This window comes from Salvelinus alpinus, chromosome 20 (assembly GCF_045679555.1).
Source record: "Salvelinus alpinus chromosome 20, SLU_Salpinus.1, whole genome shotgun sequence".
NCBI lineage: Eukaryota > Metazoa > Chordata > Actinopteri > Salmoniformes > Salmonidae > Salvelinus > Salvelinus alpinus.
In genome coordinates, this window is record NC_092105.1 from 1,435,751 (window position 1) to 1,454,343 (window position 18,593).

The 18,593-nt window shown below is 41.0% G+C and overlaps 1 protein-coding gene across 1 annotated transcript in view; it reads left to right on the forward strand.

The window, feature by feature from the left end:
• Positions 1-18,593, forward strand: part of LOC139546195 (centrosome-associated protein CEP250) — a 121,922-nt gene that overhangs the window by 83,705 nt on the left and 19,624 nt on the right. Inside the window, 3 exon segments of the mRNA XM_071354296.1 lie at positions 2,744-2,853; positions 3,085-3,238; positions 3,340-3,533. Of these exon segments, the coding sequence (XP_071210397.1) occupies positions 2,744-2,853; positions 3,085-3,238; positions 3,340-3,533 (458 nt within the window).

The window sequence follows — 18,593 nt, forward strand, 5'->3', positions numbered from 1 at the left end:
CCCCTACAGGTATACATTAACCCACTACAGGTATACATTAACCCTAACTACATTAACCCCTACAGGTATACATTAACCCACTACAGGTATACATTAACCCTAACTACATTAACCCACTACAGGTATACATTACCCCTAACTACATTAACCCACTACAGGTATACATTAACCCCTACAGGTATACATTAACCCTAACTACATTAACCCACTACAGGTATACATTAACCCTCTACAGGTATACATTAACCCTCTACAGGTATACATTAACCCTCTACAGGTATACATTAACCCCTACAGGTATACATTAACCCTAACTACATTAACCCACTACAGGTATACATTAACCCACTACAGGTATACATTAACCCACTACAGGTATACATTAACCCACTACAGGTATACATTAACCACTACAGGTATACATTAACCCTAACTACATTAACCCACTACAGGTATACATTAACCCACTACAGGTATACATTAACCCACTACAGGTATACATTAACCACTACAGGTATACATTAACCCACTACAGGTATACATTAACCCTAACTACATTAACCCACTACAGGTATACATTAACCCACTACAGGTATACATTAACCCACTACAGGTATACATTAACCCACTACAGGTATACATTACCCCAAACTACATTAACCCCTATAGGTATACATTAACCCACTACAGGTATACATTAACCCTAACTACATTAACCCCTACAGGTATACATTAACCCACTACAGGTATACATTAACCCTAACTACATTAACCCACTACAGGTATACATTACCCCTAACTACATTAACCCACTACAGGTATACATTAACCCCTACAGGTATACATTAACCCTAACTACATTAACCCACTACAGGTATACATTAACCCTCTACAGGTATACATTAACCCTCTACAGGTATACATTAACCCCTACAGGTATACATTAACCCTAACTACATTAACCCACTACAGGTATACATTAACCCACTACAGGTATACATTAACCCACTACAGGTATACATTAACCCACTACAGGTATACATTAACCACTACAGGTATACATTAACCCTAACTACATTAACCCACTACAGGTATACATTAACCCACTACAGGTATACATTAACCCACTACAGGTATACATTAACCCACTACAGGTATACATTAACCACTACAGGTATACATTAACCCACTACAGGTATACATTAACCCTAACTACATTAACCCACTACAGGTATACATTAACCCACTACAGGTATACATTAACCCTAACTACATTAACCCCCTACAGGTATACATTAACCCTAACTACATTAACCCCTACAGGTATACATTAACCCCTACAGGTATACATTAACCCCTACAGGTATACATTAACCCACTACAGGTATACATTAACCCACTACAGGTATACATTAACCCTAACTACATTAACCCACTACAGGTATACATTAACCCACTACAGGTATACATTAACCCCTACATGTATACATTAACCCTAACTACATTAACCCCCTACAGGTATACATTAACCCACTACAGGTATACATTAACCCTAACTACATTAACCCACTACAGGTATACATTAACCCTAACTACATTAACCCACTACAGGTATACATTAACCCCTACAGGTATACATTAACCCACTACAGGTATACATTAACCCCTACAGGTATACATTAACCCTAACTACATTAACCCACTACAGGTATACATTAACCCACTACAGGTATACATTAACCCACTACAGGTATACATTAACCCCTACAGGTATACATTAACCCACTACAGGTATACATTACCCACTGCAGGTATACATTAACCCTAACTACATTAACCCACTACAGGTATACATTAACCCACTACAGGTATACATTAACCCTAACTACATTAACCCACTACAGGTATACATTAACCACTACAGGTATACAATAACCCCTACAGGTATACATTAACCCTAACTACATTAACCCACTACAGGTATACATTAACCCACTACAGGTATACATTAACCCACTACAGGTATACATGAACCCCTACAGGTATACATTAACCCTAACTACATTAACCCACTACAGGTATACATTAACCCCTACAGGTATACATTAACCCTAACTACATTAACCCACTACAGGTATACATTAACCCACTACAGGTATACATTAACCACTACAGGTATACATTAACCACTACAGGTATACATTAACCCACTACAGGTATACATTAACCCACTACAGGTATACATTACCCACTACAGGTATACATTAACCCTAACTACATTAACCACTACAGGTATACATTAACCCTAACTACATTAACCACTACAGGTATACATTAACCCACTACAGGTATACATTAACCCCTACAGGTATACATTAACCCTAACATAATAAATACTGCTAAACTGTCTCGGACATCTACTCTAGAACCACAGAGAACAGACATCTACTCTAGAACCACAGAGAACAGACATCTACTCTAGAACCACAGAGAACAGACATCTGCTCTAGAACCACAGAGAACAGACATCTGCTCTAGAACCACAGAGAACAGACATCTACTCTAGAACCACAGAGAACAGACTTCTGCTCTAGAACCACAGAGAACAGACATCTGCTCTAGAACCACAGAGAACAGACATCTGCTCTAGAACCACAGAGAACAGACATCTGCTCTAGAACCACAGAGAACAGACATCTGCTCTAGAACCACAGAGAACAGACTTGTTCTTCTTCCCCTCTAGCTTGAGATGGAGATGGCTGACCTCCAGGCCCAGCTACAGGGACTAGAGTCAAAGGTCGTGACCCTTCGTAGGGAGCTCAACACCCAGTCCAATGAGAGCACAGAGTTAAGGTAGGACATGATGTGACTTCCTCAAAGTAGACAGACCTTTATGTCCATTACAACTGTTTCAAATAATGTCAATTACATCTTTTTTGAAGACTAAATACGAACATTCATTTTCCTCAGTGCCTGTCTGTGAGAGCTGATTTGTGATCGTGATAGTTCCGTCAGTGTTCTGTAATAGGCTGTGTGTGACAATCAATCGATATCTTACCAATCAATGTTTTTGGCTGTGTACAGGACTCGTAGAGGATCAGAGCTGAGCTCCCTGCAGCAGCTGAGGGACAGAGAGAGGGAGCTGGGGAGAGAGGTGGAGACCCTACGGGAGGACAAGGAGAGAGAAGTCACCGCTCTGCTGGAGGAGAGAGGAAGGGATGAAAAACGACTGGAAGAGGTGAAGGAGAACAGTGGCATGGAGTCTTCCTCTCCATGGTTTGTGTTGCTTCTATTCACGTGATCATTGTTTTTGCGTATTGTTCTTGATGTGGGTTACAGCTGTCTGTGCAGCACGGTGCAGTGTGTGAGGAGTTGAGAGGTCTACAGGCAGAGCTGTGCCAAGCGACAGAGCAGCAGAGGAGGGCAGAGAGAGAGACCGAGGAACTACTAAGAGAGAACCAGGATGTGGCGGGGAATGTCCTCTCACTGGAGAGAGAGAGAGACCAGCTAGGAGAGGACATAGAGGAACTCAGGTGAATATACTTTTCATGCTTTACAAATGTATAAAGGTTAAAAGCAGAAAATGTTATAAAGAAAACACTACCTTAAAGGGATAGTTGACCCAAACATGTTTGTCCTCACCCTGTAAGCAGGTCTATGTAAAAGGCTTGACAGTTTGTCCTCACCCTGTAAGCAGTCTATGTAAAAGGCTTGACAGTTTGTCCTCACCCTGTAAGCAGTCTATGTAAAAGGCTTGACAGTTTGTCCTCACCCTGTAAGCAGGTCTATGTAAAAGGCTTGACAGTTTGTCCTCACCCTGTAAGCAGTCTATGTAAAAGGCTTGACAGTTTGTCCTCACCCTGTAAGCAGGTCTATGTAAAAGGCTTGACAGTGTGTCCTCACCCTGTAAGCAGTCTATGTAAAAGGCTTGACAGTTTGTCCTCACCCTGTAAGCAGGTCTATGTAAAAGGCTTGACAGTGTGTCCTCACCCTGTAAGCAGGTCTATGTAAAAGGCTTGACAGTTTGTCCTCACCCTGTAAGCAGGTCTATGTAAAAGGCTTGACAGTTTGTCCTCACCCTGTAAGCAGGTCTATGTAAAAGGCTTGACAGTTTGTCCTCACCCTGTAAGCAGGTCTATGTAAAAGGCTTGACAGTTTGTCCTCACCCTGTAAGCAGTCTATGTAAAAGGCTTGACAGTTTGTCCTCACCCTGTAAGCAGGTCTATGTAAAAGGCTTGACAGTGTGTCCTCACCCTGTAAGCAGGTCTATGTAAAAGGCTTGACAGTTTGTCCTCACCCTGTAAGCAGTCTATGTAAAAGGCTTGACAGTTTGTCCTCACCCTGTAAGCAGTCTATGTAAAAGGCTTGACAGTTTGTCCTCATCCTGTAAGCAGTCTATGTAAAAGGCTTGACAGTTTGTCCTCACCCTGTAAGCAGTCTATGTAAAAGGCTTGACAGTTTGTCCTCACCCTGTAAGCAGTCTATGTAAAAGGCTTGACAGTTTGTCCTCACCCTGTAAGCAGTCTATGTAAAAGGCTTGACAGTTTGTCCTCACCCTGTAAGCAGTCTATGTAAAAGGCTTGACAGTTTGTCCTCACCCTGTAAGCAGTCTATGTAAAAGGCTTGACAGTTTGTCCTCACCCTGTAAGCAGTCTATGTAAAAGGCTTGACAGTTTGTCCTCACCCTGTAAGCAGTCTATGTAAAAGGCTTGACAGCAATCCATGCTTTGGTTCAGTTTCCTTGGCAGTGGCTGACAGTGTTTCCAACCCATTCAAGTAGTGGGACCGATATTAGCATCAAGTTCAAATATCTTGAAGTGACTCCCATTCCTCTGGTGAGTTTCACAATCAATTTTAGATGCTTTCGGGTGTTTTGGACATGTTTGGTCCCATGACTTGAATTATCGTAGTGGTAGTAGTATTGTAGTGGTAGTAGTATTGTAGTAGTAGTAGTATTGTAGTGGTAGTAGTGGTAGTAGCATCGTAGTGGTAGTAGTGGTAGTAGTATTGTAGTGGTAGTAGTAGTGGTAGTACTATTGTAGTGGTAGTGGTAGTAGTATTGTAGTGGTAGTAGTATCATAGTGGTAGTAGTGGTAGTAGTATTGTAGTGGTAGTAGTATCATAGTGGTAGTAGTGGTAGTAGTATTGTAGTGGTAGTAGTATGGTAGTGGTAGTAGCATCATAGTGGTAGTAGCATCGTAGTGGTAGTAGTGGTAGTAGTAGTATTGTAGTGGTAGTAGTATTGTAGTGGTAGTAGTATTGTAGTGGTAGTAGTGGTAGTAGCATCGTAGTGGTAGTAGTATCGTAGTGGTACTAGTGGTATTAGTATTGTAGTGGTAGTAGTATCATAGTGGTAGTAGTGGTAGTAGTATTGTAGTGGTAGTAGTATCGTAGTGGTAGTAGTATCGTAGTGGTAGTAGTATCGTAGTGGTAGTAGTGGTAGTAGTATTGTAGTGGTAGTAGTATTGTAGTGGTAGTAGTATCGTAGTGGTAGTAGTGGTAGTAGTATCGTAGTGGTAGTAGTGGTAGTAGTATTGTAGTGGTAGTAGTATCATAATGGTAGTAGTGGTAGTAGTATTGTAGTGGTAGTGGTAGTAGTATCGTAGTGGTAGTAGTATCGTAGTGGTAGTAGTGGTAGTAGTATTGTAGTGGTAGAAGTATCATAGTGGTAGTAGTATTGTAGTGGTAGTAGTGGTAGTAGTATCGTAGTGGTAGTAGTGGTAGTAGTATCGTAGTGGTAGTAGTGGTAGTAGTGGTAGTAGCATCGTAGTGGTAGTAGCATCGTAGTGGTAGTAGCATCGTAGTGCTAGTAGTGGTAGTAGTGGTAGTAGTATCGTAGTGGTAGTAGTGGTAGTAGTATTGTAGTGGTAGTAGTAGTGGTAGTAGTGGTAGTAGTATTGTAGTGGTAGTAGTATCATAGTGGTAGTAGTGGTTGTAGCATCGTAGTGGTAGTAGTGGTAGTAGTATCGTAGTGGTAGTAGTGGTAGTAGTATTGTAGTGGTAGTAGTATCATAGTGGTAGTAGTGGTAGTAGTATTGTAGTGGTAGTAGTATTGTAGTGGTAGTAGTATCGTAGTGGTAGTAGCATCGTAGTGGTAGTAGTGGTAGTAGTATTGTAGTGGTAGTAGTATTGTAGTGGTAGAAGTGGTAGTAGTATTGTAGTGGTAGTAGTATTGTAGTATCATATTGGTAGTAGTATCGTAGTGGTAGTAGTATTGTAGTGGTAGTAGTATCGTAGTGGTAGTAGTATCGTAGTGGTAGTAATATTGTAGTGGTAGTAGTGGTAGTAGTATCGTAGTGGTAGTAGCATCGTAGTGGTAGTAGTGGTAGTAGTATTGTAGTGGTAGTAGCATCGTAGTGGTAGTAGTATTGTAGTGGTAGTAGTATTGTAGTGGTAGTAGCATCATAGTGGTAGTAGTATTGTAGTGGTTGTAGTATTGTAGTGGTAGTAGTATTGTAGTGGTAGTAGCATCATAGTGGTAGTAGTGGTAGTAGTATTGTAGTGGTAGTAGTATTGTAGTGGTAGTAGTATCGTAGTGGTAGTAGTATTGTAGTGGTAGTAGTGGTAGTAGTATCGTAGTGGTAGTAGCATCATAGTGGTAGTAGTATTGTAGTGGTAGTAGTATTGTAGTGGTAGTAGTATCGTAGTGGTAGTAGTGGTAGTAGCATCATAGTGGTAGTAGTATTGTAGTGGTAGTAGTATTGTAGTGGTAGTAGTGGTAGTAGCATCGTAGTGGTAGTAGTATCGTAGTGGTAGTAGTATTGTAGTGGTAGTAGTGGTAGTAGTATTGTAGTGGTAGTAGTATTGTAGTGGTAGTAGTATCGTAGTGGTAGTAGTATTGTAGTGGTAGTAGTATCGTAGTGGTAGTTGTATGGTAGTGGTAGTAGTGGTAGTAGTGGTAGTAGTATTGTAGGGGTAGTAGTATCATAGTGGTAGTAGTGGTAGTAGCATCGTAGTTGTAGTAGTGGTAGTGGTAGTAGTGGTAGTAGTGATAGTAGTATTGTAGTGGTAGTAGTATCGTAGTGGTAGTAGTATTGTAGTGGTAGTAGTATTGTAGTGGTAGTAGTGGTAGTAGTATTGTAGTGGTAGTAGTATTGTAGTGGTAGTAGCATCGTAGTGGTAGTAGTATTGTAGTGGTAGTAGTGGTATTGGTAGTATTATTGTAGTGGTAGTAGTATTGTAGTGGTAGTAGTATTGTAGTGGTAGTAGTATTGTAGTGGTAGTAGTAGTAGTAGTATTGTAGTGGTAGTAGTATTGTAGTGGTAGTAGTGGTAGTGGTAGTGGTAGTAGTATTGTAGTGGTAGTAGTATTGTAGTGGTAGTAGTGGTAGTAGTATCGTAGTGGTAGTAGTGGTAGTAGTATCTTAGTGGTAGTAGTATTGTAGTGGTAGTAGCATCGTAGTGGTAGTAGCATCGTAGTGGTAGTAGTATCGTAGTGGTAGTAGTATCGTAGTGGTAGTAGTATCGTAATGGTAGTAGTATCGTAGTGGTAGTAGTGGTAGTAGTATTGTAGTGGTAGTAGTATTGTAGTGGTAGTAGTATTGTAGTGGTAGTAGTATTGTAGTGGTAGTAGCATCATAGTGGTAGTAGTATCGTAGTGGTAGTAGTGGGAGTAGTATTGTAGTGGTATTAGTATTGTAGTGGTAGTAGTATCGTAGTGGTAGTAGCATCGTAGTGGTACTAGTGGTAGTAGTATTGTAGTGGTAGTAGCATCGTAGTGGTAGTAGTATCGTAGTGGTAGTAGCATTGTAGTGGTAGTAGAATCGTAGTGGTAGTAGTGGTAGTAGTATTGTAGTGGTAGTAGTATCATAGTGGTTGTAGTATCGTAGTGGTAGTAGTATCGTAGTGGTAGTAGTGGTAGTAGTATTGTAGTGGTAGTAGTATCGTAGTGGTAGTAGTATTGTAGTGGTAGTAGTGTAGTAGTGGTAGTAGTATTGTAGTGGTAGTAGTATTGTAGTGGTAGTAGTGGTAGTAGTATTGTAGTGGTAGTAGTATTGTAGTGGTAGTAGTGGTAGTTGTGTAGTAGTGGTGGTAGTATTGTAGTGGTAGTAGTGGTAGTAGTGGTAGTAGTATTGTAGTGGTAGTAGTATTGTAGTGGTAGTAGTATTGTAGTGGTAGTAGCATCGTAGTGGTAGTAGTGGTAGTAGTATTGTAGTGGTAGTAGTATTGTAGTGGTAGTAGTATTGTAGTGGTAGTAGTGGTTGTGGTAGTAGTATTGTAGTGGTAGTAGTATCGTAGTGGTAGTAGTATCGTAGTGGTAGTAGTATCGTAGTAGTATCGTAGTAGTAGTAGCATCATTGTGGTAGTAGTATCGTAGTGGTAGTAGTAGTAGTAGTATCGTAGTGGTAGTAGCATCGTAGTGGTAGTAGTATCGTAGTGGTAGTAGTGGTAGTAGAGGTAGTAGTATTGTAGTGGTAGTAGCATCGTAGAGGTAGTAGCATTGTAGTGGTAGTAGTATCGTAGTGGTAGTAGTATTGTAGTGGTAGTAGCATCGTAGAGGTAGTAGCATCGTAGTGGTAGTAGTGGTAGTAGCATCGTAGAGGTAGTAGCATCGTAGTGGTAGTAGTGGTAGTAGCATCGTAGAGGTAGTAGCATCGTAGTGGTAGTAGCATCGTAGTGGTAGTAGCATCGTAGTGGTAGTAGTATCGTAGTGGTAGTAATGGTAGTAGTGGTAGTAGTATTGTAGTGGTAGTAGCATCGTAGTGGTAGTAGTGGTAGTAGCATCGTAGAGGTAGTAGCATCGTAGAGGTAGTAGCATCGTAGTGGTAGTAGTGGTAGTAGCATCGTAGTGGTAGTAGCATCGTAGTGGTAGTAGCATCGTAGTGGTAGTAGCATCGTAGAGGTAGTAGCATCGTAGTTGTAGTAGCATCGTAGAGGTAGTAGTATTGTAGAGGTAGTAGCATCGTAGAGGTAGTAGCATCGTAGCGGTAGTAGTGGTAGTAGCATCGTAGAGGTAGTAGTATTGTAGTGGTAGTAGTATTGTAGTGGTAGTAGCATCGTAGAGGTAGTAGCATCGTAGTGGTAGTAGCATCGTAGTGGTAGTAGCATCGTAGAGGTAGTAGCATCGTAGAGGTAGTAGTATTGTAGAGGTAGTAGTATTGTAGAGGTAGTAGTATTGTAGAGGTAGTAGCATCGTAGAGGTAGTAGCATCGTAGAGGTAGTAGTATCGTAGTGGTAGTAGTGGTAGTAGTATTGTAGTGGTAGTAGTATTGTAGTGGTAGTAGTATTGTAGTGGTAGTAGTATCGTAGTGGTAGTAGTGGTAGTGGTAGTAGCATCGTAGTGGTAGTAGTATCGTAGTGGTAGTAGTGGTAGTAGTATTGTAGTGGTAGTAGTATCATAGTGGTAGTAGTGGTAGTAGTATTGTAGTGGTAGTGGTAGTAGTATCGTAGTGGTAGTAGTATCGTAGTGGTAGTAGTGGTAGTAGTATTGTAGTGGTAGAAGTATCATAGTGGTGGTAGTAGTGGTAGTAGCATCGTAGTGGTAGTAGTGGTAGTAGTGGTAGTAGCATCGTAGTGGTAGTAGCATCGTAGTGGTAGTAGCATCGTAGTGCTAGTAGTGGTAGTAGTGGTAGTAGTATCGTAGTGGTAGTAGTGGTAGTAGTATTGTAGTGGTAGTAGTATCATAGTGGTAGTAGTGGTTGTAGCATCGTAGTGGTAGTAGTGGTAGTAGTATCGTAGTGGTAGTAGTGGTAGTAGTATTGTAGTGGTAGTAGTATCATAGTGGTAGTAGTATTGTAGTGGTAGTAGTATCATAGTGGTAGTAGTGGTAGTAGTATTGTAGTGGTAGTAGTATTGTAGTGGTAGTAGTATCGTAGTGGTAGTAGCATCGTAGTGGTAGTAGTGGTAGTAGTATTGTAGTGGTAGTAGTATTGTAGTGGTAGAAGTGGTAGTAGTATTGTAGTGGTAGTAGTATTGTAGTGGTAGTAGTATCATATTGGTAGTAGTATCGTAGTGGTAGTAGTATTGTAGTGGTAGTAGTATCGTAGTGGTAGTAGTATCGTAGTGGTAGTAATATTGTAGTGGTAGTAGTGGTAGTAGTATCGTAGTGGTAGTAGCATCGTAGTGGTAGTAGTGGTAGTAGTATTGTAGTGGTAGTAGCATCGTAGTGGTAGTAGTATTGTAGTGGTAGTAGTATTGTAGTGGTAGTAGCATCATAGTGGTAGTAGTATTGTAGTGGTTGTAGTATTGTAGTGGTAGTAGTATTGTAGTGGTAGTAGCATCATAGTGGTAGTAGTGGTAGTAGTATTGTAGTGGTAGTAGTATTGTAGTGGTAGTAGTATCGTAGTGGTAGTAGTATTGTAGTGGTAGTAGTGGTAGTAGTATCGTAGTAGTGGTAGTAGTATTGTAGTGGTAGTAGCATCATAGTGGTAGTAGTATTGTAGTGGTAGTAGTATTGTAGTGGTAGTAGTATCGTAGTGGTAGTAGTGGTAGTAGCATCATAGTGGTAGTAGTATTGTAGTGGTAGTAGTATTGTAGTGGTAGTAGTGGTAGTAGCATCGTAGTGGTAGTAGTATCGTAGTGGTAGTAGTATTGTAGTGGTAGTAGTGGTAGTAGTATTGTAGTGGTAGTAGTATTGTAGTGGTAGTAGTATCGTAGTGGTAGTAGTATTGTAGTGGTAGTAGTATCGTAGTGGTAGTTGTATTGTAGTGGTAGTAGTGGTAGTAGTATTGTAGGGGTAGTAGTATCATAGTGGTAGTAGTGGTAGTAGCATCGTAGTTGTAGTAGTGGTAGTGGTAGTAGTGGTAGTAGTGATAGTAGTATTGTAGTGGTAGTAGTATCGTAGTGGTAGTAGTATTGTAGTGGTAGTAGTATTGTAGTGGTAGTAGTGGTAGTAGTATTGTAGTGGTAGTAGTATTGTAGTGGTAGTAGCATCGTAGTGGTAGTAGTATTGTAGTGGTAGTAGTGGTAGTGGTAGTATTATTGTAGTGGTAGTAGTATTGTAGTGGTAGTAGTATTGTAGTGGTAGTAGTATTGTAGTGGTAGTAGTGGTAGTAGTATTGTAGTGGTAGTAGTATTGTAGTGGTAGTAGTGGTAGTGGTAGTAGTATTGTAGTGGTAGTAGTATTGTAGTGGTAGTAGTGGTAGTAGTATCGTAGTGGTAGTAGTGGTAGTAGTATCGTAGTGGTAGTAGTATTGTAGTGGTAGTAGCATCGTAGTGGTAGTAGCATCGTAGTGGTAGTAGTATCGTAGTGGTAGTAGTATCGTAGTGGTAGTAGTATCGTAGTGGTAGTAGTGGTAGTAGTATTGTAGTGGTAGTAGTATTGTAGTGGTAGTAGTATTGTAGTGGTAGTAGTATTGTAGTGGTAGTAGTATCGTAGTGGTAGTAGTGGTAGTAGTATTGTAGTGGTATTAGTATTGTAGTGGTAGTAGTATCGTAGTGGTAGTAGCATCGTAGTGGTACTAGTGGTAGTAGTGGTAGTAGTATTGTAGTGGTAGTAGCATCGTAGTGGTAGTAGTATCGTAGTGGTAGTAGCATTGTAGTGGTAGTAGTATCGTAGTGGTAGTAGTGGTAGTAGTATTGTAGTGGTAGTAGTATCATAGTGGTAGTAGTGGTTGTAGTATCGTAGTGGTAGTAGTATCGTAGTGGTAGTAGTGGTAGTAGTATTGTAGTGGTAGTAGTGTCGTAGTGGTAGTAGTATTGTAGTGGTAGTAGTGGTAGTAGTGTAGTAGTGGTAGTAGTGTAGTAGTGGTGGTAGTATTGTAGTGGTAGTAGTGGTAGTAGTGGTAGTAGTATCGTAGTGGTAGTAGTATTGTCGTGGTAGTAGTATTGTAGTGGTAGTAGTGGTAGTAGTATTGTAGTGGTAGTAGTATTGTAGTGGTAGTAGTGGTAGTTGTGTAGTAGTGGTGGTAGTATTGTAGTGGTAGTAGTGGTAGTAGTATCGTAGTGGTAGTAGTATTGTAGTGGTAGTAGTATTGTAGTGGTTGTAGCATCGTAGTGGTAGTAGTGGTAGTAGTATTGTAGTGGTAGTAGTATTGTAGTGGTAGTAGTGGTTGTAGTATCGTAGTGGTAGTAGTATTGTAGTGGTAGTAGCATCGTAGTGGTAGTAGTATTGTAGTGGTAGTAGTATCGTAGTGGTAGTAGTATCGTAGTAGTATCGTAGTAGTAGTAGTAGTATCATCGTTGTGGTAGTAGTATCGTAGTGGTAGTAGTATCGTAGTGGTAGTAGTATTGTAGTGGTAGTAGTGGTAGTAGTATTGTAGTGGTAGTAGTATTGTAGTGGTAGTAGTATCGTAGTGGTAGTAGTATTGTAGTGGTAGTAGTATCGTAGTGGTAGTTGTATTGTAGTGGTAGTAGTGGTAGTAGTATTGTAGGGGTAGTAGTATCATAGTGGTAGTAGTGGTAGTAGCATCGTAGTTGTAGTAGTGGTAGTGGTAGTAGTGGTCGTAGTGATAGTAGTATTGTAGTGGTAGTAGTATCGTAGTGGTAGTAGTATTGTAGTGGTAGTAGTATTGTAGTGGTAGTAGTGGTAGTAGTATTGTAGTGGTAGTAGTATTGTAGTGGTAGTAGCATCGTAGTTGTAGTAGTATTGTAGTGGTAGTAGTGGTAGTGGTAGTATTATTGTAGTGGTAGTAGTATTGTAGTGGTAGTAGTATTGTAGTGGTAGTAGTATTGTAGTGGTAGTAGTGGTAGTAGTATTGTAGTGGTAGTAGTATTGTAGTGGTAGTAGTGGTAGTGGTAGTGGTAGTAGTATTGTAGTGGTAGTAGTATTGTAGTGGTAGTAGTGGTAGTAGTATCGTAGTGGTAGTAGTATCGTAGTGGTAGTAGTGGTAGTAGTATTGTAGTGGTAGTAGTATTGTAGTGGTAGTAGTATTGTAGTGGTAGTAGTATTGTAGTGGTAGTAGCATCATAGTGGTAGTAGTATCGTAGTGGTAGTAGTGGTAGTAGTATTGTAGTGGTATTAGTATTGTAGTGGTAGTAGTATCGTAGTGGTAGTAGCATCGTAGTGGTACTAGTGGTAGTAGTGGTAGTAGTGGTAGTAGTATTGTAGTGGTAGTAGCATCGTAGTGGTAGTAGTATCGTAGTGGTAGTAGCATTGTAGTGGTAGTAGTATCGTAGTGGTAGTAGTGGTAGTAGTATTGTAGTGGTAGTAGTATCATAGTGGTAGTAGTGGTTGTAGTATCGTAGTGGTAGTAGTATCGTAGTGGTAGTAGTGGTAGTAGTATTGTAGTGGTAGTAGTGTCGTAGTGGTAGTAGTATTGTAGTGGTAGTAGTGGTAGTAGTGTAGTAGTGGTAGTAGTATTGTAGTGGTAGTAGTATTGTAGTGGTAGTAGTGGTAGTAGTATTGTAGTGGTAGTAGTGGTAGTTGTGTAGTAGTGGTGGTAGTATTGTAGTGGTAGTAGTGGTAGTAGTGGTAGTAGTATCGTAGTGGTAGTAGTATTGTAGTGGTAGTAGTATTGTAGTGGTAGTAGCATCGTAGTGGTAGTAGTGGTAGTAGTATTGTAGTGGTAGTAGTATTGTAGTGGTAGTAGTGGTTGTAGTATCGTAGTGGTAGTAGTATTGTAGTGGTAGTAGCATCGTAGTGGTAGTAGTATTGTAGTGGTAGTAGTATCGTAGTGGTAGTAGTATCGTAGTGGTAGTAGTATCGTAGTAGTATCGTAGTAGTAGTAGCATCGTTGTGGTAGTAGTATCGTAGTGGTAGTAGTAGTAGTAGTATCGTAGTGGTAGTAGCATCGTAGTGGTAGTAGTATCGTAGTGGTAGTAGTGGTAGTAGTGGTAGTAGTATTGTAGTGGTAGTAGCATCGTAGAGGTAGTAGCATTGTAGTGGTAGTAGTATCGTAGTGGTAGTAGTATTGTAGTGGTAGTAGCATCGTAGAGGTAGTAGCATCGTAGTGGTAGTAGTGGTAGTAGCATCGTAGAGGTAGTAGCATCGTAGTGGTAGTAGCATCGTAGTGGTAGTAGCATCGTAGTGGTAGTAGTATCGTAGTGGTAGTAGTGGTAGTAGTGGTAGTAGTATTGTAGTGGTAGTAGCATCGTAGTGGTAGTAGTGGTAGTAGCATCGTAGAGGTAGTAGCATCGTAGTGGTGTAGTGGTAGTAGCATCGTAGTGGTAGTAGCATCGTAGAGGTAGTAGCATCGTAGTTGTAGTAGCATCGTAGAGGTAGTAGTATTGTAGAGGTAGTAGTATTGTAGAGGTAGTAGCATCGTAGAGGTAGTAGCATCGTAGAGGTAGTAGCATCGTAGAGGTAGTAGCATCGTAGAGGTAGTAGCATCGTAGTGGTAGTAGTGGTAGTAGCATCGTAGAGGTAGTAGTATTGTAGTGGTAGTAGTATTGTAGTGGTAGTAGCATCGTAGAGGTAGTAGCATCGTAGAGGTAGTAGCATCGTAGAGGTAGTAGCATCGTAGAGGTAGTAGCATCGTAGAGGTAGTAGCATCGTAGAGGTAGTAGCATCGTAGTGGTAGTAGTATCGTAGAGGTAGTAGCATCGTAGTGGTAGTAGTATTGTAGTGGTAGTAGTATTGTAGTGGTAGTAGTATTGTAGAGGTAGTAGCATCGTAGAGGTAGTAGCATCGTAGAGGTAGTAGCATCGTAGAGGTAGTAGCATCGTAGAGGTAGTAGCATCGTAGAGGTAGTAGCATCGTAGAGGTAGTAGCATCGTAGTGGTAGTAGCATCGTAGTGGTAGTAGTATCGTAGTGGTAGTAGTGGTAGTAGTATTGTAGTGGTAGTAGCATCGTAGAGGTAGTAGCATCGTAGTGGTAGTAGCATCGTAGAGGTAGTAGCATCGTAGTGGTAGTAGTGGTAGTAGCATCGTAGTGGTAGTAGCATCGTAGTGGTAGTAGCATCGTAGAGGTAGTAGCATCGTAGTTGTAGTAGCATCGTAGAGGTAGTAGTATTGTAGTGGTAGTAGTATTGTAGTGGTAGTAGCATCGTAGAGGTAGTAGCATCGTAGAGGTAGTAGCATCGTAGAGGTAGTAGCATCGTAGAGGTAGTAGCATCGTAGAGGTAGTAGCATCGTAGAGGTAGTAGCATCGTAGCGGTAGTAGTGGTAGTAGCATCGTAGAGGTAGTAGTATCGTAGTGGTAGTAGCATCGTAGAGGTAGTAGCATCGTAGTTGTAGTAGCATCGTAGAGGTAGTAGCATTGTAGAGGTAGTAGCATTGTAGAGGTAGTAGTATTGTAGAGGTAGTAGTATTGTAGAGGTAGTAGTATTGTAGAGGTAGTAGCATCGTAGAGGTAGTAGCATCGTAGAGGTAGTAGCATCGTAGAGGTAGTAGCATCGTAGAGGTAGTAGCATCGTAGAGGTAGTAGCATCGTAGAGGTAGTAGCATCGTAGAGGTAGTAGCATCGTAGAGGTAGTAGCATCGTAGTGGTAGTAGTATCGTAGAGGTAGTAGCATCGTAGAGGTAGTAGCATCGTAGAGGTAGTAGCATCGTAGAGGTAGTAGCATCGTAGTGGTAGTAGCATCGTAGTGGTAGTAGTATTGTTGTGGTAGTAGTATTGTTGTGGTAGTAGTATCGTAGTGGTAGTAGCATCGTAGTGGTAGTAGCATCGTAGTGGTAGTAGTGGTAGTAGTGGTAGTAGCATCGTAGAGGTAGTAGCATCGTAGTGGTAGTAGTATTGTTGTGGTAGTAGCATCGTAGAGGTAGTAGCATCGTAGTGGTAGTAGTGGTAGTAGTATTGTAGTGGTAGTAGTATTGTAGTGGTAGTAGTATCGTAGTGGTAGTAGTATTGTAGTGGTAGTAGTGGTAGTAGTATCGTAGTGGTAGTAGTGGTAGTAGTATTGTAGTGGTAGTAGCATCATAGTGGTAGTAGTATTGTAGTGGTAGTAGTATTGTAGTGGTAGTAGTATCGTAGTGGTAGTAGTGGTAGTAGCATCATAGTGGTAGTAGTATTGTAGTGGTAGTAGTATTGTAGTGGTAGTAGTGGTAGTAGCATCGTAGTGGTAGTAGTATCGTAGTGGTAGTAGTATTGTAGTGGTAGTAGTGGTAGTAGTATTGTAGTGGTAGTAGTATTGTAGTGGTAGTAGTATCGTAGTGGTAGTAGTATTGTAGTGGTAGTAGTATCGTAGTGGTAGTAGTATCGTAGTGGTAGTTGTATTGTAGTGGTAGTAGTGGTAGTAGTGGTAGTAGTATTGTAGGGGTAGTATTATCATAGTGGTAGTAGTGGTAGTAGCATCGTAGTTGTAGTAGTGGTAGTGGTAGTAGTGGTAGTAGTGATAATAGTATTGTAGTGGTAGTAGTATCCTAGTGGTAGTAGTATTGTAGTGGTAGTAGTATTGTAGTGGTAGTAGTGGTAGTAGTATTGTAGTGGTAGTAGTATTGTAGTGGTAGTAGCATCGTAGTGGTAGTAGTATTGTAGTGGTAGTAGTGGTAGTGGTAGTATTATTGTAGTGGTAGTAGTATTGTAGTGGTAGTAGTATTGTAGTGGTAGTAGTATTGTAGTGGTAGTAGTATTGTAGTGGTAGTAGTGGTAGTGGTAGTAGTATTGTAGTGGTAGTAGTATTGTAGTGGTAGTAGTGGTAGTAGTATCGTAGTGGTAGTAGTGGTAGTAGTATCGTAGTGGTAGTAGTATTGTAGTGGTAGTAGCATCGTAGTGGTAGTAGCATCGTAGTGGTAGTAGTATCGTAGTGGTAGTAGTATCGTAGTGGTAGTAGTATCGTAGTGGTAGTAGTATCGTAGTGGTAGTAGTGGTAGTAGTATTGTAGTGGTAGTAGTATTGTAGTGGTAGTAGTATTGTAGTGGTAGTAGTATTGTAGTGGTAGTAGCATCATAGTGGTAGTAGTATCGTAGTGGTAGTAGTGGTAGTAGTATTGTAGTGGTATTAGTATTGTAGTGGTAGTAGTATCGTAGTGGTAGTAGCATCGTAGTGGTACTAGTGGTAGTAGTGGTAGTAGTGGTAGTAGTATTGTAGTGGTAGTAGCATCGTAGTGGTAGTAGTATCGTAGTGGTAGTAGTATTGTAGTGGTAGTAGTATCGTAGTGGTAGTAGTGGTAGTAGTATTGTAGTGGTAGTAGTATCATAGTGGTAGTAGTGGTTGTAGTATCGTAGTGGTAGTAGTATCGTAGTGGTAGTAGTGGTAGTAGTATTGTAGTGGTAGTAGTGTCATAGTGGTAGTAGTATTGTAGTGGTAGTAGTGGTAGTAGTGTAGTAGTGGTAGTAGTATTGTAGTGGTAGTAGTATTGTAGTGGTAGTAGTGGTAGTAGTATTGTAGTGGTAGTAGTATTGTAGTGGTAGTAGTGGTAGTTGTGTAGTAGTGGTGGTAGTATTGTAGTGGTAGTAGTGGTAGTAGTGGTAGTAGTATCGTAGTGGTAGTAGTATTGTAGTGGTAGTAGCATCGTAGTGGTAGTAGTGGTAGTAGTATTGTAGTGGTAGTAGTGGTTGTAGTATCGTAGTGGTAGTAGTATTGTAGTGGTAGTAGCATCGTAGTGGTAGTAGTATTGTAGTGGTAGTAGTATCGTAGTGGTAGTAGTATCGTAGTGGTAGTAGTATCGTAGTAGTATCGTAGTAGTAGTAGCATCGTTGTGGTAGTAGTATCGTAGTGGTAGTAGTAGTAGTAGTATCGTAGTGGTAGTAGCATCGTAGTGGTAGTAGTATCGTAGTGGTAGTAGTGGTAGTAGTGGTAGTAGTATTGTAGTGGTAGTAGCATCGTAGAGGTAGTAGCATTGTAGTGGTAGTAGTATCGTAGTGGTAGTAGTATTGTAGTGGTAGTAGCATCGTAGAGGTAGTAGCATCGTAGTGGTAGTAGTGGTAGTAGCATCGTAGAGGTAGTAGCATCGTAGTGGTAGTAGCATCGTAGTGGTAGTAGCATCGTAGTGGTAGTAGTATCGTAGTGGTAGTAGTGGTAGTAGTGGTAGTAGTATTGTAGTGGTAGTAGCATCGTAGTGGTAGTAGTGGTAGTAGCATCGTAGAGGTAGTAGCATCGTAGTGGTGTAGTGGTAGTAGCATCGTAGTGGTAGTAGCATCGTAGTGGTAGTAGCATCGTAGAGGTAGTAGCATCGTAGTTGTAGTAGCATCGTAGAGGTAGTAGTATTGTAGAGGTAGTAGTATTGTAGAGGTAGTAGCATCGTAGAGGTAGTAGCATCGTAGAGGTAGTAGCATCGTAGAGGTAGTAGCATCGTAGAGGTAGTAGCATCGTAGCGGTAGTAGTGGTAGTAGCATCGTAGAGGTAGTAGTATTGTAGTGGTAGTAGTATTGTAGTGGTAGTAGCATCGTAGAGGTAGTAGCATCGTAGAGGTAGTAGCATCGTAGAGGTAGTAGCATCGTAGAGGTAGTAGCATCGTAGAGGTAGTAGCATCGTAGAGGTAGTAGCATCGTAGAGGTAGTAGCATCGTAGAGGTTGTAGCATCGTAGAGGTAGTAGCATCGTAGAGGTAGTAGCATCGTAGAGGTAGTAGCATCGTAGTGGTAGTAGTATCGTAGAGGTAGTAGCATCGTAGTGGTAGTAGTATTGTAGTGGTAGTAGTATTGTAGTGGTAGTAGCATCGTAGAGGTAGTAGCATCGTAGAGGTAGTAGCATCGTAGAGGTAGTAGCATCGTAGAGGTAGTAGCATCGTAGAGGTAGTAGCATCGTAGAGGTAGTAGCATCGTAGTGGTAGTAGCATCGTAGTGGTAGTAGCATCGTAGTGGTAGTAGTATCGTAGTGGTAGTAGTGGTAGTAGT